Source organism: Metopolophium dirhodum, chromosome 7 (assembly GCF_019925205.1).
Source record: "Metopolophium dirhodum isolate CAU chromosome 7, ASM1992520v1, whole genome shotgun sequence".
Lineage (NCBI taxonomy): Eukaryota > Metazoa > Arthropoda > Insecta > Hemiptera > Aphididae > Metopolophium > Metopolophium dirhodum.
Genome location: NC_083566.1, coordinates 32,732,639 through 32,758,835, shown reverse-complemented (window position 1 = coordinate 32,758,835; position 26,197 = coordinate 32,732,639). Strand labels below are relative to the sequence as shown.

Here is a 26,197-nt window from a genome sequence, read left to right as displayed (position 1 = left end):
GTTCTGTGTTCATAATAATTAATAATATTTTTATAACGATGATAGGTAATGAATATACCTAACATAAGTAAATATAATATATTATATTATTATATAGGTAAGTCATCAATAAATATAAAATAAAGACGTTAAAATCGAAATAAGTAAATTAGTTTACAATCATGGTTTTCATCCAATATCTCGAGCCTGTTACAACAAAATGTAAGCAGAGTAATTTTACTTTTATTAAAGCAGACAGCTGTAATTAAAAAAAAAACTATAGTCGTGTGTTTGCTAGCTTTATATATAGGAATACATAATATAAATATATTATTATTTATTTTAGATAAAAAATGCAAGTAAAGCTTGATAGTAAAATCGATAGTTAAATAATTATGATTAATTAATCAATTATTAATATTCTTTATAAAGAGGTTTATCTGGAATACATATGTAATATTTTAATATAGTGCCTACGTACCTAGTTTTATAGTATGTAGTATATTATAAGTGTATTGTTCCAATGGATTGACCAACTGGAAGAAAACAATTCCAAAACTTTAGACAAAGTCCAAATATTATAACAAAAATTATTACTTAGTTTGAATAATATTATATGTTGGTGTATTGGTCTAAGAGTCACTGGGACTACAGGCACGATGATATTACTCGCTAGTAGTTATTGGTTGTAAACAATGTCCTGGTATACCTACCTATACCTATACTGGCTATACTATTATCGATAAAAAAAAGATATTTTATTGTTGGTCTGTGTGACTATTCGAGCCGTCATATTACGCAGCAGCTGGAATAGCTGGATGCATGCATACTGTAGACATCGTTTTATCGAATACCGAAATATGTGTAATGGTTATTGTGGTTTACGTCATAACGGTAATGGTCTTATTGTTACTATTATCATAGATCATATTACAATATATTGCTATATAGAGTAATATAATATAATATGAATTGTTATCGATGGCTATTATGTACTCAGAATTATATTAGTTTGATATTTATTTGCCAAAACCGTCCACGCAATCTCTAATTATGATATTAAAGTCCATTTCGATTTCATTTACTATTCATACATTACATGATATGTAACTAGATGGTTTATATTTTGTATTAGTTTAGTGCAAACTGGAATCCACATTTTAATTGTATTATAATTTATAATACACCCACATCAATAAATATTTTTTTTAAGATCGCCGGGTTTCGTATAGTGACTATTGGTCCAACGACACCGCTCTATAGTTTTGATATAGATAAGTCGTAGATACTTACAGAGTAAACACTCGACGAAATCGTTCATTTTGCGTAATAGTTCGTTTAGAATATAATATTATGAACATTTAAAGGCGAAGGCGATAAAACAAGGCGCAGGGCTGATTATCGATCGCAGTGCGGAAAATCGCTACTTATCCGATGGCGGTGGAAATAATCAGTTAGGTATTGTCACAGGCAGCGTGTCAATACAATAACGACGAAAACGTTAAGGTACGGCCCCACTGAACGCGATTTGCGATTTTGCGTTTTGCGATTGCGTTTTGCGTTTTTACGATTTTATCAAAACTATAGAATAACTATGACATGGCCACACTGTCAGCGTTTCGCGTTTTGCGTTTTACGATATATCGCTTTTAACGCAAATAAATCAAAATAGTTTGTTTTCATGCGATTAATCGCTCTTGAAAAGCCCACGATGTCGGTTGATCCAGAAAAATTAGCTGCAGCAGTTTTTTTAAAAGAACCAATCTGGAACCCTCGCCATGCTGGTCATAGAAGTAGGACCATTATTCAACAGTGTTGGTCTGATTTAAGCAAAGAGATGATTGTAGATGGTAAGTAGGTACAATGCAGGTTATATTACAAAAATAAATACAAAATTTATCCAAGTTCACTTTATTTTAATATTTCACATATTACGTATATTGGCATATAGCTTTATTTATTAAACACTTAAAAGTAAGTATAAGTTATATAAACTTATAAGGAATAAATAATTAAATAATATTATAATTTATAAGCAATATTGCAAACTTTATAAAAAGTATAGGTACATCGTACATCAGTCATTAGGTACCTATTGGTATTACAATATAATATTATTCTGATACTTATAGCTTATTGAACATATACAACCGTCAACCATATACATTGATTATAAATAAAAATTATTAAAAATTATTATTAATCAATAAAATGTATACATTAGTACGTATAAACTTACTATAAATTATAAATTATACTATAATCAATTACACAGTACACTAGTTAAAATAGTTAAGAATAGGTTGATAGGTACTCGATAGAATATTATAGATAGCCGATTGGGAAATTACATTTGAATCAATTGAATAAGCTTACCATATGTAATTATTCTATTTTTAATAATAAAGTCGAAGTCTAATATACGAGCAGTTACTTATAAATTATAATGTACACAAATACAAAATATAAATAATCCAGACCTACGGTTTAAATGAAAATAATGATTATTCCAGTTTATTTTTGGTTTTAAAATAGTAACACGATTTGATTGAAATTTAAAATTGACGAACAATTACATCGTTGCAGTATATTTCACTATAGGTAAATAAGTTTAATAACGAAATAAAGTAAAAAAAAAAAAATGATCAAATATAATAATACCTAGGTAGGTCCCTATCCTATAGGTATTAAACGTTTTAAAATTTAAAAAATAAATTGATACCTGTGACAAAAGTCAAATAAATATTTTAAAAATGTAATACCTATCTATATCTATATGATATTATCAAAGTTACATTATCTACCTACTGTTAAATATAGTCCATTTGCCAAGGAACTGAACCATACTCACTAATAAAATAGTTGGCGAATATTTCTCTAGTGTCTCTGGCATCTGTACTAAATCTATTATTTCTTCTGCCGTCAGAGATATTAGCAACTTTTTCTTCAGATAAATTTTGAATAATATTTTGTATTGGTTGTTTATTATGCGTTAATACTACATTGTGCAATATGCATACTGCTTTTGTAATTATAATAGCATTTTCAATATTAGTTTCGATGGCTTTATTTAATATTCTCCACTTCGAGGATAGAATACCAAAAGTATTTTCAACTGTGCGCCTTGCCCGTGAAAGTCTGTAATTAAATACTTTTTTTTTATTATTATTTATGAGTTGTTTGCCAGGATATGGTCGTAATATATTAACTAATAATGGAAATGCTTCATCGCCTATGAATGTGTATGGTACTTTGATGTTGGTATTTGGAAGTTCTGCATTATTAGGAATATTCAGTTTTTTATTTTGAAGTTTTTTGAAAAATTCTGAATTTTTTAAAACTCCGCCGTCGCTTTCCCTGCCATACGCACCAATGTCAACCATCACAAATTTGTAATTTGCATCAGAAACAGCAAGTAGATGTATAGAAAAAAAATGCTTGTAATTGTAGTACATTGAACCCGAATTTTGTGGCTGATTAATCCTTATATGTTTTCCATCGATGCTTCCAAGGCAATTCGGAAAATTCCAATTTTTATAAAAATTTTTGGAATTTGATTTCCACATATCAACTGTAGGTTCCGGCAAATAAGTAGGGAATAATTTATCCCAAATAGCACTACATGTCTCTACTACAATTTTTGAAATAGTAGTTTTTCCCATTCTAAAAGTGAAAGCTAAGCTTCTAAAACTACAACCAGTAGCCAAAAATCTAAAACATACATTTAAAGGTTAATAGGTTTTGAACTTAAACTAGTTGAACTGATATTATTGCAATTGAAATAATTTGTTTTACAATTAGACATAAGTAGTAACGTAGTTTAAATTTATGACATGTAGTTACACAAAAAAACAAATAAAAACTGATTATGCGTAAATATTCACGTTTTTCCTTTATTTTTTTATTTTGTTTTCCCCGACTCTTTTGAAGACTATTGAACATTTTCAATGTTTATATTATGATGAATAAAATAACTTATTTACCTATTACAATCTTTAGCTATAAAAGTTGAAAATTGTATAAATGTTAACTACAAAATCCTTTTTTAATTTTAAATTTGATAAATTTTGTCAAAATTTGAACTTAAAATACTTATAAAAACTATGACTATGTGTGTTTTATTATTTTTCAACTGGTATTTTTATAATATCAGGAGCCTTGTATTAAATTTTCACGCTTATTGACCAAACAAATAAAATGTTATTGACATTTACAGAAAAAAGCTAAAAAAAAATTTTAATTTAAAATGTCTGCATACAGCTCAAACGAGTCAAAATATTTTGAAAATGTTATCAAGTATAGTAATTGATAAAATAAACATATGGTATAAATTGCAAGTATCTACAGTTAATAGTTTTTGAAGTATAACCAAATAAGAAAACACTATTTAAAAAATCGAGTGAATATCCAGAATATCCAATGTTGTAAAACTTTGAACTCCACACGATCATAAAAATATAATTTGACTTTCAGGTAAAAATTTTATTTTGATAAAGGTAAACAAACTTATAATGAGGATTCTTTTATTAAATTTTCAAATTTTATATTTAAAAAAAAGACAGTTATGAATTTCTAACTCAAAATAATTTGAGTGTGATTTTTACGTAGGTATTTTGTCAAAATTCGAACTTTAAATACTAATAAAAAAAAATTGTGAATTTATTTTTAATATTTTTCATCTTCCATTGTAGGTATATAATAGGTATACAATATATTATGAACCTTTATTAAATTGTCAAGATTTTTAACACAACGAATGGCATTTTATTGAAATATATAGAAAAAAAAAAATAAAAAAATCGGAAACTTAAAATTTACATAATCAGCTAAAACAAATCAATACCGATTTTACGTAAAAAATCATGTTTTTCCTAATTTTTTTTTGTTTTTTACGTCGCTTTTGAAAACTACTGTGAATTTCCAAGCGTTATTTCGATTACTTATTTGGTACACTGCAGACACATATAAAAAAATAAAAAAACACACATCATCGTACAATCAATACATTCATCGCTTCGTTCAGAATCTAAATTTAAAATTTGATTTATTTTTTTTGGAAAAATTCAAAATACCAGTAGCCTATTAATTTTGTGAATCTGATTATAAGTACAATGTTGATAGATATATCGATATTGATGTAATTTTTATTAAATTTACCCAGGTTTTAAAACCGATATTAGGTACCGATTTTGAAAACTGGTTAAAATTTAAAACCGTTAAAAACCGATATCAAAACTGAAAACGAAATTGGAAAAAATATTTTCGGTTTTCAGCCCTGAATTTACCAATAATTATAATTGATTTTTAAACCGATTTCATGCCCTGCAGATTTTTAAAGAATTACATATATTTTTAAATAAAATATTTGTGACTGACTATATGCATTATAGCCATTATTTACCTATTTTCTATGTATAATTTTAGACAGTACATTAGTAATTTTAAAAACTAAATAAATATTTCTATTAGGTATATTGTTATTACATTTGTAATCAACTGTCATAATTTAATTATGTTTATATTTTTTTTTATGTGGCCTCCATTTAATATTAATTTACTTATTATTTTAATATATGACCAAGTTGGTTTTGAACATGTTTTGATACTTGTTTTAATTATTTAGAATTATAAGTAAAAAAAATGTAGGTTTTAATTTGATATTTACTTACCTCAGAGTAACTAAAAGCCTCTCTTCTGATGATATAGGCTTTTGGAAATTTGTTTCTGATTTTTGTATAGTATCTTTAATAGCATCAAGTACTATGTTGAAAGTTTCTTCATCCATACGGCAGTACTCAAAAAACTTGTCTGGATGCTTTTTTAGTTTAGAAAAAAGAGTATGATATTCACCTTCTTTTTCTCTATTTGTATTTAATTCATGTACCCATAAACGTTCTTTAAACATTTCAACTTTTGCTTCTATTGAAGCAGAACTTTCGGATAAAAGTATTTTACGCACGCGGTTTGAATTGAACGAAGTCATCTTGGCGATTAAAACCATTCGCCACAAAACAATAAAAACGCGGGACTGGCCCCACCAAAATCGTAAAAATCGCTGGAAAATATCGCTCGCATAATCGCTTGCATCGCAAATCGCGTTCAGTGGGGCCGTACCTTTAGTCCTTCTCTTCGCTCCATCTATTTCATTATTTTTCTGTCCTCAGGCGATACACCATAATATAATAATAATAATAATAATAATAATAATAATATAAGACGTGCCGTCGCAGCCATTGTTACGCCAAACAATGCACCCGACCACACGATCGGTTAGGGGCGAGGCGATTGTAAATTTCAACTAAATGTATATAAGCAATAAACATGATAATAATATATAAGCTCAGATGGACATATTGATAACGAAAAACCTATGCGTGTGACACTCGAAAAGTAGGTAGGTATGGACATGTAGTAAAATAATATTTTATTATTATGTTAAACACATTCCACTGCGGTATATATTATTACAACGCAGGTGTTTAATTTAGTATTCCTAGCTGAAAACTCTCAGTTCTCACTAGGTATAAAGTATATAAACCTCCAGCACACCATATGAATATCGCAATAAACGATCAATAGTATATTAAGAGAATCATAACATAATCGGTAAAATAATGGAAAAATCATACACCAACATTTTTATCAGACGTACACAATATTTAAGTCTAGACGATATGTTTTTATTCGGTTTTTTGGGGAATATTATAGCATTATATTTTAGGTGTTTTAAGAGAATATAAATCCTGTATTTACTTATAACTTATAAGTATTTAAAGTTTTAGATGAGTGAAGTAGTAGACCAATATTTTTTGGGGTATCCCTGTACCACTCCACCCCTTTAAATACTTATAACTTAATATAAGTTAACTAGTATAATTAATATAACTCATTAACTCATAATCCACTTGTCCAAAATTCAATTTTTTATACATCAAAGAACTCCAAAAAATATTCTGTTTTAGAATAAAGAATTAAAAATGTGTGTTTTCGTTAAAAAAAAAACAAAAAAATAAAAAAATTATAACAATAAAAAATCATGCCACTAAATCATGTTTAAATGACCAATAGCTCGCTATTGATTCAAAAATGTGATTGTTCATGCAACCCGGCATTATTATGAACAATTTTGTAAACAAATATTTATTGTGTGAGTTAGTATTGTGCAATATTGTTGAATTTTTAAGTTCAATCAGAATTTGGTATTAAAAGTTCTTTATATTTGATGTACTTTCAACTTATATAATTTTCAATAACTTTATATACTGCACATATATAATGTTCGATGTATTGATGCGCAAACCATGTACGATATTTTGGAACAGATAAACTGTGACGATACACAAACGATGGCCGGCAGTAGGGGCTTATGATTCCCCATTATTACACTCCCCATGACAACTTTCTAGAAATCCAAAACCCTACCGGCTACCATAGACCATAATATAACTATAAACTAAGCATACAGTGTACATTAACTGTATAGTGCTTTGCATAGTATAATACTATAATAGTCGACGGTGATAAGCATTTCGCAAGATACCTACTCACGTCAGTATCTATTATAATATAATGTATTATTAATTATTATATTATACGATTTTATATTATGTGAATTATGCGTTTTATTATAATATTCATGAATTGTTCAATGTTAAATTTCTTCATCTGTATTATTATTTTGTTTCTGTGTAAACGCACCTTGTTATTATGCTTATTGCTTATTTAAAACCGTTTTTAGGCTTTAGCCCGTTAAAATGAATAATAATGAAAAAAAAAGGCGTTCCATGTTTACTATTTTGTATTCCGGGTGCCTACTTGTTACCCGGCCAAATATATTGTTTGCGCCATCGTATGACGTTCGCAATATCACAATACATCCTCTATTATGTCGGTTTATCCGTGTCTCTCTCCAGTATCTATATATTATATAAGGCTTGACGTCTGAATATGTGAATAGAAAGAAAAACGCGATGTTTTGTTCACCTATGACTAACGTCGTAAGCTGGTAAGCTCATAAATATGTCCTGATATTTAGTTGTCACACCGAAAGCATAACAATTTTATTATATTATTGATTTATTACACGTATTTTATGAGTTGTTTCCCACTAATATTAGTGATAATAATATACTGTACATTTTAATCATCATCCGTTTTTTCCCTTTTTGATTATAAAAAATGCATCGCATATAGCCGAAATGGATGAAGTACGTCTTATCAAACACAAATTTATACTGCAGATATGCGTGTGTGCGCAGTATATAATATATAATACGCATCATATAGGTTATAGCATAATAGAGCTGTATATGGCAATATAAACATAATATATCATTTAACTCGGATTAATACTCATCATAAACGAAACAAAATGTGCTACGTCCATATTAATATTATGTAGTCGCGTAAAAAACAACGTGGGTAGTATTATAATCTAATATAATATTATAATATATGTATAGGTATAGTAACATAATAATTATTGCACGACTTATTGTAGATGCGCAATGCGCATTAATGGTAAAAATGTCCAACATTTTAATGCGAAATCGAGTGTTTATATATTATGTGAGAACTAAGTATTCTGTGTAATGATTATTCTTAGGTAGATTAAATTATAATCACCTTATTTGTTATTTCATGTAATTCTTACATTTATGCTAAGGTAGGTAGTAGGTACCAAGATCAAGGTTTATAGTTTAAAAAACCGAGGAAGTCGGTCGGCTTTATATAGTAAATGTTTCTAGGCTTGTCATTGTCCATTGAGTAGGTCAAAATGAATGTGTTCAATTTGAATTAAATGATAAATCATTGCAAACGACAAACGGTTATGGGCGGAGACCGTGTGTTCATTAGTATTTGTTTCTATAAGAATATTTTAGAATTTATTTATACTACTATTAATAATTTATTTTTCTAGCAGTAAAAAATAATCCAAAACCTCGAATGTGTTTAATATATGTTTTTTTGTTAGAGTTCGAGTTAATAATAATTGTTGAATGTGACTGATGGACTAAAAAATACAAGAGGGAGAAAAAAGAGCGAGAGAGCGATAAAAGTTCAAGGTTTTGAAGTGGTTTGAGTTAGAAGTTTAAAAATTTGAGTATATTTTTACAAAGAGTATGATTATTTGAAAATTATACTGATGAGCAGAAAAAACGAATAAAAGAGTTTGAAGAATTCAATCAATACTTATACAGAAAGCAAAAGAAAGAAAATTAACATCGGTGAGTCCGGTGAGATCGATTACAAAGATCGGCCGCTGGCCGGTTCATGTAGGGTCCTCACGAATTGGTCTTTCTTACTACGAGTGGAGAGTACTCACGGCACGAATGCGTGAAATCGTTCAACTATAAATGGCGTAGGTAGTAGGTACCTTTAGGTCTACCCGGATGGCTAAGATGAAAGACTAGTTGATTGTTGGTCGGTCGAATGCGCTTTTATACGCAACTGGTCGGCGATAACATCGTATAGTGGCGAACCCGTGTTCTATGACAGACTTTTGACCGTAGGTGACGTAGTCTGTTCCAGAAACAACCAAACCACAAAAGTTCCATTTACAATCATGGCAAAAATAATAATATTATGATGCGATAAACGATTAATTAAAAATAATAACAATAATACCTATAGGTAGGAATAATAATAATAATCATATAGTAATAAATAGGTACTACTCCGGAGGACAACAACAATAAATTAATAATAATGAATCAATTTTATTATTAATTATTATAATATTATATATTATTATTATTATCGAAGAACGAGGTGAATGGGGTCCGTAGTATAAATTATGATTATAGCTTAATTTATTCTAAATATTTTTAAAATGTCATTGAGTATAAAAATAATAATAGGTATATGAAGGGTTAGGTTATATTATGTAGGTATAATAGAGAAAAGTTTAAAGTCTCTACGGTTAATATTTTAGATTCTGAGCGGAGCGATGGATGAATGTATTATTTTACAATGATGTTTTTTTTTATTTGTGTCTGTGTTCACGATAAGTAGTCGAAATAATGCTTCAATTTTCAACTTCAGTATCTTATTCGACGGGAAAGTGAATCTAGTTGGCGCAAAATTGCCAGTAGTTTTCGAAAGCGCCGGGAAAAACTGTAAATTTTACACAAAATTGGTTTGCAACAAAATCGATTTTGGTTTTTGGTGTAACTCTAAAACAAATAACCGTAGATAGATATATGCAATTTTAACTGAATTTTTATATTCGAATTTTCTATAAGCGAAAAATGTTTCAAAATATTTTAATACGGTTTGTATGTATACAGACATTTTAAGTTTCCAATAATTTTAGTTTTTTTTTCTATAAATGTCAAAAAAAAGCTTGAAAATTTAATACAAGGATTCTAATATATATTGTTACAATGGCAGTTAAACAATTTTAAAAATACATAGTCACAATTTTTTTTTATAAGTATTTGAAGTTCGAATTTTAACAAAATATGTAAAATCACAAAAATGATCAAATTATTTTAAGCTAGAAATTCATAAAAATTTTTTCTTTTTAAATCTAAAATTTGATAATGTAATACTAGATTCCTCATAAGTATGTATAGTGTATACCTATATCAAAAGAAAAAAATTTATAGTTATTTTGTATTTTTGTAGTTAAAAATTTATAAAATGTTCAACTTTTATAGCTAAGAATTGAAAATTTAAAACAAGGTTCCACGTAATACGTAAATAGGTTATATATAAATTACTTGATTCACAATAATATCATCAATACTTAGAAATATCATGGACTGTCTGACCGTTTTCGCTCAGAATCGTTTTTCTTATGCAATTATATTGTACTATCATTGTGTTCAAATTTAACATTATCCATTACAGTGACCCACTTCACACTTGTAACCCACTTGCACAGCTTTTTTTTCTTTTAAATAGTTAGCCAATTTTTTAAAGTTTTATCTTCAAACGCTCAAAATAAAATTATGACTATGTACCTAGTTTCGATATTTTTTAATTACTATACGAATAACTTATGAGAGATGTTGCATTAAATGTTTTAACTTTCTGACTAACCAAAAAAATGTTTTATACTTATAAGTCGATAAAAAAGTCCAAAACGTATAATGTCTATAAATATAGTACAAAAATGCAAAAATAAAAATTACATCATGTATTTCCTATGGAGATGCTAGCTAATATATTATAATATATTCTTTAAACTGGTTTAAACACTGCTAGAACACCCCTTTCACTCAATAGTCACCCAGTCCTTGTATATCTTATTTTATATGTATTAGGTAGGTACATATTGTATTGACTACGTATACAAAATACAGTTAGTAAATATTCACTTTTTAACGAAAAAGGTAGGTACCTATATAGCAGTATATATGTAGGTACCTTTAATATTATTTGAAACATGACAGCAGACGTATGTCGTAGCCATCGCGTATATACATTCATGTGTAATAAAGTGCGTTGTAAACCCGTCAATAAAAAACTGATTATCATTTCAATTTTAAAGTGTAACAATAGGATAAATATCGAAACTATCAATAACTAGTAATGACGTAAATGCTGTGTTTTAAGCTCCTATATTACTATATTAGCCCTGACACGCTTTCTTATATGTAAGTATAGTAGGTATACCTTCTGAAATATTGATGCGGAAGTGACCCTGATTGAATAACACCGCCATATATTATGTACTAATGTAATATTAGATTATATTATTATACTGTGTGTGTTTAGCAAGTATATACTATAAATATTACTGAATTTAAATTTTACTGAAGTCTACGTACGTAAGAGTAGCCGAATAGAAACATATTGTAATATTGAATACAAAGAACTATTCTATGTTCCTGATAAATAGATCCTGCAGAACACAGTTTTGGACTGTATATTGTGTAAATTTTAATTCACTTTTGTGATATATTAATGCCATTTTTGTACCAATATATTAATTGTGTACACGGTACACCACAAAATATTGATAACATAGCCACATAGGTTATGTGCTATAATAGGGTTGTTAAAATTCAAAAGACCGAAACGAACAACATTTTTTTTTTATCTAAGGATTAAGGAATAACTGAATAAACATAACAATATATAACATACATAATATTTTTGTTAATACATGTTACTTTCTCTATTTTATAATAAATAGTTATATTGCGTAAACGATCTTCATTATTACAATGATTAGGTATCTTTTAAACATGTCATCATCAGCCAAGCAGAACAGAAATGAGTTGTACTCATTAACCCTACATGAATTAAATTAAAATAAACAGCAGTTAAAATACTAAATCGATAATAATTCTTAATTGTTATTATATTTATATCCAACATTTGTAATTGGTTAAAACAATTTTGAACTATGAATAATTGCATTGATATTTAATATGTGTCAATTATTATAATATACCAAATATATCATTATGTAAAAGAAAATTTTAGGCAGAACCTGGATGGTATCTAATAATTAGAATAAAATTATATAAAATTAGTTGTAATAAATTTATATTTAATAATATAAAAAAAAACAATTATTGTATACCTATTTGGCAATCTAAAAATAAAAATAAATTATAAAATACAGTATCTTCACTTTCACTCCGAGTTGGCGAAACGGTGCGTGATAAAAAGAAAATGAATTAAATGTACCAGTCGAAAAAAATCAATTATCTATAGTTTAACTAGCAAAAAACTATTAAACAGTCCATCTAAATTGCTTGTTTTTAAATTTTAGATTCACCATGCTTCAGCAGATTCTCAAAGACATGTACGTTGATCCAGAGCTGCTGGCGGAATTAGACGAAACGCAAAAACAAACTCTATTTTGTAGAATGCGCGAAGAACAAGTGCGACGTTGGAGTGTGTGGGATCATGACGAGGGCATCAAACCCGCATATCCAAAACGACAAAAAAGTAAAATTCAATGTACAGATATAGAAATAATATATCATGTGTTCCTATAATGAATTATTTTTGAATTAACTGGGTTGTATTGTAGATAATAAAAAAGTACAATGGATGTTAGATACAAATGGTAATCCTTGGACATGGATCATGGGTGAGCATAAGGATGATAAGACTATTGAGCAAATAATCGAAGAAGAGGCTAGAGAAGCTGCAAGGATACAAGCAGAACATGAGACTGAACAATTGCGGTTCGTTTTTATTAATTTATGAATACTGTACGGTAACAACATTATATTTTTACAGAAGGTAGTGAATTATGTATAAATTGTATTACCCCAAGTGATGATACAACTTATACTAAGGGGAATCTACTGATGATTTTCTGTCTTTGTCTAACACACGTGTGACATGAGATTTTAGACGTGTTCTTTGCCAAACATATACCAATTTATTGATCTGATGAAGCAAGAAAACAGATTTGAATTTATCGTCAAGTCTACTCGAATTTAACTTTCCTACATTTTTAATATTATCCCACAAATTGAAAAAGAGTAATTAAAAAATTGTAATATTTTAATTATTGAAGAAATTAAAATCAAAAAGTCGGGAAAGTCAATTTGAAGTAGACTTGTCAAAAAATTTAAATCTGTTTTTAGAATTCTTATCGCTTTATTAGATCAAATTGTTTGGTAAAGAACACGTCTAAAATCCTATGCCACGCGACCACGCGTGTGTTAGACAACGGTAGAAAATCACGGTATTGAATTTCCTTAAAGTTTAAAGTATTTTTGAAAAAGATATAATTGGAATAATGTGGGTAGGGCCGTAGGGGAGCAAAGCCACCCATTTGATATTTGCCTAACGAATTATCCACCCCTTCCAAGGAACATAATCCTAACTACGTCACATTTCATTTTTATAATATTTTTACATTTACAAAATTAGTATAATATATGAATATTGCATATACCACCTATTAGCATTTATAAGTTTTATAAATTATAATATCGATTATCGATATTTATGTAATCGATTTTTAGTTTAAATAAAATAGGTTAAAATAATTATTAATCAATTAAACTGTACTGTCATTTATTTTAAATTTTTATCACTCTAGATTAAAAGTGGAATCTGAATTAATGGCAATGTTGGAAAACAAAGCAAAGACTCAATTTAATCCTCCTGAAAATAAATATTCGCATGCGACTGAAGAGATTTACTGCTCCGTAGAAGATCTGAACGCTAGAAATGCGAGAAAACCATGTGTAGCCACACAACCAATGCGTGGGGCTTTAAAAGAACTGTCGTTCAACAAAGTATTTAGTTTATACTATACCTCATAATAATAAAATAACCTAAGTCTATGAGAATTTATATATATTATGATTAAATGAATGATACTTAGCATTATACTATATAACATAATATGATGTATAATATAGCCTTCTGATCATATTGTGTATGTTTTGTATCACTAATTGTAAATCGTATATACCTGTGAGTGGAACCAATCGTTCGATGAGCCCCTGAACATAAAGTTCAATGAACTGTTGTACAGGTGTCCGAGCGTGTGAGAAATTGGGAACATAGAGTAATGGAAGAACGGACATCGGAAATCTATAACAAAATGAAAAATAAAAAAGAAGAAGAAGAAAGACAAGCCGAAGAAGCAGATAAAAAGCAAGAAATTGTTTGGAGAGAACAAAGTAAGCACTAAGCAAAACGTAACAAATAACAATATTAACTCATAATACAAATAAAATATTTATCTGAACATTCATGTCAATATGTCATGAATTATATTTTTTAGTCGTGTAAATGTGTAATAAATTACATGATATGAATCATGTGCTACAATAAATTGTTATTGTAATACTATTTTTAAATTTTAACTTATGACTAATTACAATAATCTATAATACCTAGGTACTGATTAAACTGAATAGTGAATACTGATAAAGTGATAAGTTACATATTACATAAAATAGCTCTGAAAATAGCAGAACGATATTATACTTATTAAATAGTATTGAACTCATAATATTATATTAAATTAAAATTATATAAAAATCTAGAAACATTGAAATTCATTTAATTTAAATAATATATGAACACAATACTCATACATGAATACATGATACATAAATAATATTTTTAAAAAAACAATACACCTACTTTTTTGAGTAAATTAGCTTATTATATTGATAGTATCATATAGGTACTATTGTAATTTGGAAAACTACAATATAATAATATTATAATAAATTATGGATCGCTACCACGTAGGTACTTCATATTAATTATTACTTATTACTTATTAGTCATAACTTATATGTAACAAGTGTACAATTTAAAAGTGGTATGTAATTTATGCACGGAAAATGAATTAACGTCAAATTCCTACATTAATACATTTATATAGTCCACCTTTTTTTCGTTTTATTGTTGATTTGCGTTTCTATAGCAATGAACAAAGCGTTAAAAAAATCGGGCTCGCGAAAAATACAAAGAGTTAAACCCAGCCCAAAAACACATCGTGTTAAAAGAAAAGATAATATTATATTTTTTGTATAAATACGAGTATTTAATAGGTACCCACACAGTATTTTTCATGTAATTATATTGTTCATTAATTACTTTTCGTTGATGTTCGAATTTAGTTTTGTCATTGATCATTATTCATTATCCACTAAAATTACGAATGTGCCGCGGTGACGTGCCAAATAGCATTAAGTATATATATACAATATATACTCAATACTAATAGTTATCAAAACGATAACTTTCAACAATGAAACATAAAAAAAGTTCAATGTTGTGGGTGTCTGGGTCACTGAAATTAAAAAAATTGTCAAAATGGGATGTACGATGAAAATTTAAGGAACCTCTAGATATAAAGTCTAGGTCTATTATAATAGTTAGTTATATTATATAATATAATAGTTTGTATTAATTTTTAAAGGATTTGATGTTAAATTATTTTACAATATTAAGCTACTATAATTGGCATTCTGCACATTAATATTGGCTTAGATTTCCAAATAGGCAAGTCTTATAAGTTATAACTAAACCATTATTATTTCACAATTATTAAGAACTATAATAACCTAAATCATATTAATTTATATAATATTATTTTTATACTAAAATTGTTTAAAACTTAGACATTTATTAGAGATACACGCGAAATATGAATTATCTGTAGAAATTGTTCAATAGGAATACCTAGTAATGCAACTTAAAGGTAAAAATCAATTTAACTTGCACATTAAAACTATAATTGTGTTTTAATATCTTCGCTAATTTACCCCATTTTCAATTTGCTTGGAATAATGTAAAACAGTTAAATAAAATGGCATAATTCTAGAAAAACGAGGTTTGAATTAGATACGAAAAAAGAACATATTGAAAATGTGAAGATATTCTAATTTAGAATTTGACTAGAAGTTCTATACAATAATTGATTTATAATTTTAATGTTTTATAGGAAATATTTGTTGTTAATTTTATCATAAACATTAAACGTATAGCCGTATAGGTATGTTTTTATACATAGTACAAATGGTTCATACTTTATATTATTATTATGGTCTAAATGCTAACAGTACTTAAACTTACTACTTATACATATGTTTATATATTGGTACTTATATAACTTATAAATTATATAAGTTAATTTAAGTTAGGTTATTCAATAAATATGACTCTTAAATTATAAGTTATACATTCAATATAGAATTTAATATTTAGATATTATAAATGGATAGCAAATGAATATAGCAAATTGGTAGTCAATTTTAAATATTTAATTATTCATTAAATGCTCCAATAAGTTACGTAGGTATTATACATTTATATGTATGGCATTCAAGCGTGTCTCTATGAATAGTCGGAATATAATATGACGTATCAATTAATAATTAGGTACTTATGACTCATGAGTAATAACAAAAATACGTTTTTTCTATAAAAAAAATAGATTATTTTTTTTCAAAAAACATAACTAATATAATATCAATTTCATTATAATTTATAATAACTAGAAAGATTTTTTCCCAAGTTCAATATTAAAAAATGATTTTATAGAATAAAGAAATATTTTTGGAATACTTGCTATTTGTCAGTTGTTAGTTAAAAAATATTCATAATAATTTAAATTTAAATATTTTTAGAACAAAAAGCTAAAGAAGTTGAATTACAAATTCGACAAATTGCACGTCAAGCTAGAGAAGAACATAGAAGGTCACTTCTTAATACTTCAGAAAAACCTTCTAAGTAGGTATCATGTACCTATTATGTATATTCATATTTAAATTAAAAACCGTATATTTTATAATGTAATATTATATAGTTATAAAAAGAAATTTTTATTTTTATTTTAGTGTAGTGTTTGTGCCGAATTCCTCCAAGCCATCAAGTAAAAAAGCTGTTGTTGAATGGTTTAGAGCGAAAGAAATTCCCAGAAGAGCTGGATTTGAAAAAGATAAAAATGCCATAGCCACTTGGTTCCACGGTATACCTTAGTTTTAAATAGCAATATAATATGTTATACTATAGTATATCTATATGAGTTACGTGTTCACAATTATTTAATTTTTATTAATTTATATTAGGTCTCATAACACGACAAGAAGCAGAAATTTTACTCGTCAACGAACCAGTGGGTAGCTTTCTAGTTCGACTATCCGAACGAATTTGGGGCTACGCCATCACATACAAAGATCATGATTGCTGCAAACATTATTTGGTAGATGCATCTAATGGTCATTATCAGTTTTTAGGGACTAATCAAATATCTCACAACACATTGAGTGAGTTATTTCAAATTATTTTAAATAAAATGTTTTATATAGATAAAAGAAGAAAATACGAACTTTTAGTTGATAATTTTCGATTATGAATTATTATTTAAAAAATAAATAGGACTTAGACTTTAGAGTATAGTTTAAATTACAAGTATTAAAATGGGGAACTATATAAAAAAACCAGCCAGAATATTAAAAGGAAAATGTATCCTTATAAATAGTTAGGTACCTAATCTACCCCATCTATTTTATTATTAGTACAATTCTAAGTTCTATGTGAAACAAATAATTTGTCGATCTTACAATGATATTTTCCTTTTATCTTTATTTTATTTTTCTATGAACATTAAATTTATTTCATGTGATTTTATCTATCAATTATAAATCATGTTTAGTGGGTACATAGTTTAAGACGTCTATGATATATCTATATTCTATAGTCTATAGATTTTACACTTAAATATGATAGATAAATTTAGGTAAGTTATTATATCTTTTTATTTAATTATTCAAAGATTACTGAAAATGATTAATTTATTTTGTAATAGGTATACCTACTCATATTATTATAAAATATACAATATTGTATTGCAATCATAAATTATTAATTGTTGCACTAAGTACCGATTACCAAAATCATACGGTTTTGTGCAGTACACTCGTACATTACATAATATATTTTTTTAGGTGAATTAGTCAGCTATCATCGAAATATGCCAATTACCAAGACTGGGGAAGAATTATTACTAAGACCATGTAATCGCACAACAAATTTACCTCCTCTCGTTTTCCAAGGATTGTTAAAAACATGAATACCTACAACTAAAACCAATCTAATGATTTCTACTATATTTATATAGTACGTGTTTTTATGTTAAATATAAAATAAATTTTAATTCCTCATAATTTAATATTTTTAAAATTATATTGTCTTACCTTTTACATATTTTGTATGTTATATTTTATACTATACATTTTACATATATTATGTTTTAGAAGTACTACTATACCTACCTATAATCGTGTTTTTAATTTGTATTTAATAAATAAAATACACAAATTATATACCGACTAGCTACGTTTATTTTATTATAACTACTGATTTTGTTTATACTGCTATAGTGGCATAGTGCTATAACTTATAACTATAACTTATAGCTATATAAATAATATATATTATATATCTATTATATTATAATTGGTTTTTACTTCATAAATTGAGATAGTCTCGTAAAAAACAAATTAATAATTTAATTTTGGCAAAATTAATTAAAGCGTTATAAAAATATATTATTGACTACTTAGGCATATTTTTTTGATAATAGATAAGTTCCTAAATAAAAATATGAAATTTCTGAAATGCATTTCACATTTATGAATTTAATGTGCAGTAAAAATTAAGGTACATAATATGTAATATGATATGGTATGAATGTAGGTATATATTTATTTTTCGATTTATGCATGATAAAACTCTTGTTTGTGAATTAAACAGCTTGTAAATTTTAATATAAGTTTCCTCATATATTGTTCTTACCTAAAAATAAGTATTTGGACTTAACATAAGAATTTTTTTAATTAAAAATATCAAAAATACATAATTGTTATTTTTGTTTTTAGTTTTAATTTTTACAAAACCCTTCAAAATCACGAAAACATGTAAATTATTTTGTAGTTACAATTTACAAATGTAAAATGTATAATATTTTTTTTCTAGTGTAGGCATATTCGGAAATGAAAGGATTTGGGCCACCCAAAAGTTATTGCAAAATTAAGTACATTTTTTAGTTGTATTTTCATATAATATATTCTTAAAAAAAACCACAAATTATTTATTTTAATTATGTATTTATGTGTTTAGAGAAGCCACTGTAATGGATTGTTAAATTTGAATTTAATGATATAAAATCATTGTATACGAAATATGATTCTGAGTGAAGACTATAATATTACTTAGCGAACAAAATATGTTTGTAAATTTACGGTCAACTTTATTTTTAATTTCCACTTACAATAATTTATGAGGAATTTGGTAATACATTTTCAAGTTTTTTAACAGAGCAAACATTTTTTTATCAACATAAAATTTCATATGCTTATAAATAGTTTATCATGAGTTAAAATATTTCGAATGGTGTATAAACGTGCAATAAACGTAATATAAACGTTCAGTAAAAATGTCATGAATCTACGGTAATTGTTTTTAGAGTTATACCCAAATCCAAAATAGATTTTGCGTAAGGATTCCCGTTTTATTACTTTTTTTTCTAGTTTTTTAAAACTACTGTGAATTTTCAATTTTTACCTCTTAAATGCACCAACTAGATTCAATTTCCCACTTGAAAAGTTATTAAAGTTGAAAATCGAAGCATTATTTCAACTTTTTATCGTGTACACAGACACAAAAAAACACACATTAATCAATACAATCAATATAATATAATAAATGGATTAATGTTAAATTAAGAGTGAGATAGGTGATAGGTGACTGCAACTAAATTTTTTTCTTGCTTTTCTGGTAAAAAGGGAATTTAGATGATAGTTTGGGGGTCAAAAGGAAAAAATTCCAAATAGTTTTCAAAAGCGTCATGAAAAACAGACAAAAAATTAAGGATTTTATTTTTTATTTTAACTCTAAAGATGCATGTCATTTTCACTGAATGTTTATATTAGCAATTTCTATGCACCATAACATTTTTGAGCTATTTATAGGCATTAGAAAATGTCTAGTTTTATTCGTTTTTTTTAAATTATTGTTGATAAAAAAATTTTTGCTCGCCAAAAAAACTTTAAAATGTAATACAACGTTCCTCATAAGTTGTTGTTAGTTTAAATTTAAAAAAAATTGAGCGTATATCTACATATAATTGTTATGAACGTCTGTAGTTAAAATGTCTACAAAATTAATCAAAATCACGAAAATAAGTAAATTATTTCAATTTATAGAATTGTATAAAAATTGTTCTATACTTCTATGTATATCTAAGATTTGAAATTTTCATACAAAATTCCCCTTAAGTTATTCGTTAGGTTAAAAAGCTTGATTAAATTAGAGTGAATTGATCTCTTATAAAATTTAAAGGTAATATTATTATCTAAGCCTTAGATGAGTATTTCAATGTGTAAAATTTTGCACAATCAATTAACAATTAAAAAAATTATTAATTTATCAAACTCTTCAACATTTTCAAATTTGTAGTTAAAAAATTATAAAATGTTTAATTTGTATAGCTATAGGCAATTTAAAACAAAGATTCTCATAAATAATTCATACTGCAGCAACCAACAAATCTAAAAAATATACAAATAAAGTTATTTTTTTCCGGCCTTTTGAAGTTCAAATTTAGACAAAATTGCATATAACACAAACAATAACGATTTTAGTTATTTTATTGTAAATTTAAAATATTATTCTTGGGTACTTGAGACTTTTAGAGTAAGTGCATTATTATTTATTGTATGCATATATTGTATACTCTACAATACAGTACTCATAGACATTTTCAATTGAATTTTTTTGGCAAAAATATAATTTAATCTACTGTAGTAGTCAGGGACGGATCTAGGGGGGTTCAGGTTAATATTTGCTGATCAAATTGGCCTCTTTTCAAATCTTGGGTAGTTGGACATTTGGACCCTCGAATAAACACATACAGTATAGATGAATTTTTTTGTTTTATATACCTATTACACAAGTATGGATTTCTAATTTGGTTTTAATAAGTGGCCCCTCGAAATGTCCTGACCCACAGTTTCCTAACTCTAGATCTGCCCCTGGTAGTAGTGTAGTACTGATATATAATAGTATAATAAATTACTTTAAGCATAATAATATCATAAAATGTTCTTAGTAATATTATAGATCCTCTTCGCTCGGAATCGTTTTTTGTATACCTACCAACAATGATTATTGTGATATGAATTTGATATGAATTCAAATTTAACACATCCATTACAGTGGTCAGTGACTCTATAGACACCTAATGTATACCTACAGCAGAGCATCCCCACGTACCCGATTTTTTTCCATTTATAAATAAATTATACTTAAGTTAAGTTAAGTATATTTATTCATTTTAGATTCTGAGCGGAATGATGAATGTATTGATTTTTCAATGATACAAGTGTTCTTTGTGTGTGTATGTGGATATAAAGTCTGCTGTAAAATATTACAATCATTAATACTATTCAACCCAGATAATAGAGATCGTCGGTTACTTTATCTTGTAGCTATAATATAAACTATACATAATATAACAGCAGTTAACTCCCCGCGTTGTCATGGCGCCATAAGCTATAATTATATGATTTATGTATGAACATTGAACACTGAACAATAAATAATTGAATTTTCCAATTAAAATTACCTCGATTACCTATCAGTTATTATTGAAAATTTGAAACTTTCATATGCAAAAAATAACTAAGTATAATTGATACATTTTGTGTTTTAATTGTTCCAGAAAATATATAAATATAAATAAAACATATGAGAAAAGGCTATATAATAGTATATAGCATTTAGAAGACCAGTCATAAACCACAATAATGTGTTGTTGGGGTAACAATAATTATTTCCTTAATCCCTGTAAGAATTAGGTAGGTATATATATTTTTTTTTTTGTGAATATTTTTATGCCAAACAAATTAATTCTATTACCAAATAATGTTTATTTGTCCTGTATTTAATAAGTTTTAAATTGTTTTCATTACAGCTTCTAGCTACCGACAAAATCATCTATTTCTCATGGAAGACTGGTACACTAAATCGAGGTTAAAAATTAATCAAACAAAATCTGTGCATACTACGTTCACTCTTAGACTTTTACCTTGCCCTGCTGTCTCCATCTTTGGCTCCCAAATTTCCAACTCTCAAACGGTTAAATACCTCGGTCTAACCCTAGATCGTAGGTTAACTTGGGCTCATCATATAAAATCTAAGCGTCTAAATCTTAATGCTCGTTTTCGTTTGCTCAAAACATACATTAATAATAACACACACACTAATCTAAATTCAAAACTACTCATCTATAAATCCCTAATAAAGCCAGTATGGACATATGGCATCCAGCTATGGGGTAATGCTAAACAATCTAACCTTAATAAAATCCAAACCTTCCAAAACTTAGCCCTCAGGAAACTACTCAATGCTCCACCTTACGTCTCGAACAGCACTATCCACTCCGACTTAAAAATGAAAACTGTCCAGGAAGAAGCTAAAGCACATTACAAGCGTTTTCAAAACCGTCTGTCCTCCAATAGTAATCCACTAATCCGCGATCTCGCAGTCCCAAACATTCCTGGCAATCCTCCTAGGCGTCTAAAACGCAAATAGTGTCGTGACCTTCTCACCCCCCCCCCCCCCCCCCCCCCCATCAAATATAAGAAAAAAAAAATAAATACCCAAAGTGAGTGTCATTGATGGATGGCTTCTCACAACCCATTATGTCTCTTGTAAATATATGTTTATGTTAGTATGTATTAATATAACTTGTATATATGTATTCACACTCATCGCATGTACTCATTGTGCCTCATAGGTATAGATTGTATATTTCAAATGAATAAAAAAAAAAAAAATTGTTTTAAATCTGATTTAAAAAAAATATGACTAAATAATACTGGTCTAACCGCGGGAATCAAATGTGTGATACAATGTTACACTTGCGTCATGTAGCAAATGTTGCTTCCACCTGGACCCGTGTGCAGAAAGATATTAAACTATTGGATTCTGGAATCAATGAGTTCCCTATCAAAACCTTCTCACCATATGCATGGTGGATGCCCATTATCCTCATTACCTAGTTTTTACTTTTTTGTTTATAATATATTCTTTTAAGCCTAATTCAACTCACATTGAGTTAGTTTCCAAAATAATTATTAAAGCTCGGGCCGTGTCATATAAATATTATTTTAATCACATTTTTAAAGTTCTTATACTTAGATATCTATATTATACTAAACTAAGTAGGTAGATCATGGGTACATTGATGATTGATAATCAGTGGATGTAGGGTCATAATGCCCTATACAAGGGGGCTAGAGCCCTGTAGGGGATGTGGAGATCAGACCCCCCTCGTCCTCGTGGACTTTTCTTCAAGAAATTATAAGAAATCTTGTTTTTTTTTTTAATTTGTTAATTTTTTTAATTTTTTAATTTTAAATTGTATGCTAATATAAACAGTGAAAATTGCATGTAACTAAGGTAAATTGTTTTAGAGTTACACCAAAAACCAAAATCGATTTTTTCGAAGACCGATTTTGCGTAGAAATCCCGTTTTCCTAAATTTTTTTTTCTGTCTCGGTGATTTTTAAAACTACCTACTAGGAATTTTAAACTTTCACCTCTCCAATGCACCAACTAGATTCATTTTCCCGTCGAACAATATACTGCAGTTGAAAATCGAAGCATTATTTCGACTACTTATCGTGTACATACTACACAGACACAAATAAAAATAAAAATAAAAAAACACACATCAATGTAAAATGAGTTAAAGTATAACTGTGAAGTGTAACAATGTAAATAAATAAGTTGATTATTTGTATATTTAATTGTTTTTATTAAATAAAGGTATTATTGTGCCTTAATGAACCTACTTATAATTAATTAAATTTCCTTAAGTTATTTTAAAATTTCACCGTTTGATCTCCTACAATATAACCTGTTAATAATTAATTTTGTTAATTTTGTATAAACACCTATGTACATACCAATTATATGGCAACAATTTGTTGAAAGGGGCGGCATTTTTTTTTACTTACACGGGGCGACAAAATACTTAGCGCCGGTCCTGGTAAATCAATACATTCATCGCTTCGCCCAGAATCCAATCTAAAATACAATTTTGTAGTAACATACAAATTTTATATAGGTAATACAACTATTCTCTAAGTGATTATATAATATAGTACCTATATAGACAATTAATAATTATAATTTAAAGGTTTAAATCTAATTGTCTATATCTCACCATAATGATGGGTCCACACGACTATAGTAAAATGCAATAATTAAAATCGTAACATATGCAAATATCATTCGTATAATATATTAATACATAACTGCATAAACATACTAGCGTAACCGTCCGTGGCATAACTAACACATGACGTGTCAAGTGTTTTGAAACTAACAAAATGTGTCAAGTGTTGGAGTGTCTGACACTCAGTGTAATATGCTTTACCTATCACTTATCAGAACAATATTAGGTATCCATTTTTAATATTCACAGGGAGATGAGAAAATTTTTTTATTATAGGTACGCTTTACTGCTAAGTGCTAACCAGGCCTTTAAATTTTGGGGCTCGAGTTTCTCCTAAAATTATTTTGTGCATTAGTAAAATACATTATAATTACACTTTATTATATTGAAAATGTGTGACATGTGTCAACATAATATTATTATACTACATGTTCTTACAAGTTTGATAATTTGATAATTGATTAATTCCACAGAATAAATTATTCTGTGTTAATACTTTACAAACCATAGACATATACATATTATGATAACAATTAACAACATATAATAATTGTTATTATTATATATTATTATGCCGGCTTATTAAAATTTAAAACGCCTTTTCGGTGTACCTACATAGGTTAGGACTTTGTTTCACATACAAAGTTATGTAGGTAATACACACGCCATTGATAGTGGCTCATAATTTTAATGCATAAACGGATAGTTTAAGTAAATGTCAATAATACAACTACCTGCAATTTACAAGTATAATAAAGTACAATAATATTATAGCTATTAAGCAGCATCATCAGTAAACTGCCTTGGACCTTGAAGGCTGTAATATTATTATGATCATGATTCATAACATTTAGGTAGGTAGGTACTTTTAAAATATCTTTGCGCAATTATACATTTTTGTAGGTACCTATTACATAAAGCTATAAATATATTATAGGTAGGTATAGATACCTATGGGAAATGGCATTTATCGATTTATCATTGAAGATTGGACTTTATAATTATTTATAATTATAGGTAGCCTATATGTCCCTAGTCATCTATAAGTATTATTACTTAGTAATAATTTAGTATTTTTTTTTTTAGGTATTATTACCTACTACCTAGTATTATTAAAATCTATGGTTTTATTACCATCTTTGTCAATTTGGTAAATGATTATGATACCTAATATTTCTATTAACCTATATTAAATTGTCAGAAGTTCTGTCTACATTAGTACATACTACATTTGGAATTTTTTTATAAATTAAATCGACTCGCATAGTTGCATTCCAATAAATTAATACCAGACAGTTTAAAATGAACATCAATGCGTACAGAAGCCTAATTGTACATGAACTATGAAGTATGAATTAATATTTCAACTATTTCATTTTAATACTAAACGTTTATTACATAATTTTTGGCCTAGCCCCTAAGGAGTACCTAATTTTTTATAGCTATAAATGACATTGGGTTTTTGTTTTATTACTGTTTAACAGCTGCTGCCGTTTACTGTCATTATACGACGACTGCCCACGT

At 27.4% G+C, this 26,197-nt stretch overlaps 2 protein-coding genes and 1 long non-coding RNA gene across 4 annotated transcripts in view; 1 reads left to right on the top strand and 2 right to left on the bottom strand.

Moving 5' to 3' along the window:
- The window catches only part of LOC132948961 (SH2 domain-containing protein 4B-like), a 31,488-nt gene extending 12,727 nt beyond the window's left edge, over positions 1–18,761 (top strand). Inside the window, exons 2-9 of one of the 2 annotated variants that reach the window (XM_061019681.1) lie at positions 12,710–12,900; positions 12,974–13,130; positions 14,000–14,198; positions 14,441–14,588; positions 17,055–17,157; positions 17,265–17,395; positions 17,496–17,693; positions 18,375–18,761. In XM_061019681.1, the coding sequence (XP_060875664.1) occupies positions 12,717–12,900; positions 12,974–13,130; positions 14,000–14,198; positions 14,441–14,588; positions 17,055–17,157; positions 17,265–17,395; positions 17,496–17,693; positions 18,375–18,499 (1,245 nt within the window). In that variant the 5' untranslated portion in view covers positions 12,710–12,716 and the 3' untranslated portion in view covers positions 18,500–18,761. The remainder of the gene's footprint in view (positions 1–12,709; positions 12,901–12,973; positions 13,131–13,999; positions 14,199–14,440; positions 14,589–17,054; positions 17,158–17,264; positions 17,396–17,495; positions 17,694–18,374) is intronic. The other variant, XM_061019682.1, reaches the window with a different exon arrangement.
- LOC132949671 (uncharacterized) lies at positions 1,479–9,662 on the bottom strand. Its single transcript, XM_061020662.1, has 2 exons — positions 5,649–9,662; positions 1,479–3,690 (listed from the first exon to the last, which is right to left on the bottom strand). Exons 1-2 carry the CDS (start codon positions 5,978–5,980, stop codon positions 2,790–2,792), a joined length of 1,233 nt encoding a protein of 410 aa, XP_060876645.1. The 5' UTR covers positions 5,981–9,662; the 3' UTR covers positions 1,479–2,789.
- On the bottom strand, positions 15,148–24,821 carry LOC132948963 (uncharacterized). Its single transcript, XR_009665064.1, has 3 exons — positions 24,662–24,821; positions 24,402–24,522; positions 15,148–15,715 (listed from the first exon to the last, which is right to left on the bottom strand). It is a non-coding gene; the product is annotated as an uncharacterized LOC132948963 (long non-coding RNA).
- Between the last annotated feature and the right edge of the window lie 1,376 nt (positions 24,822–26,197).

What these genes read in the sequence shown, in the direction of transcription:
- LOC132949671 (XM_061020662.1), bottom strand. Translation starts at nt 5,980, where the DNA reads ATGGTTTTAATCGCCAAGATGACTTCGTTCAATTCAAACCGCGTGCGT. An exon ending in AGGCTTTTAGTTACTCTGAG is followed by an intron (nt 3,691 to 5,648) that starts GTAAGTAAATAT and finishes TGTATGTTTTAG; the next exon opens with ATTTTTGGCTACTGGTTGTA.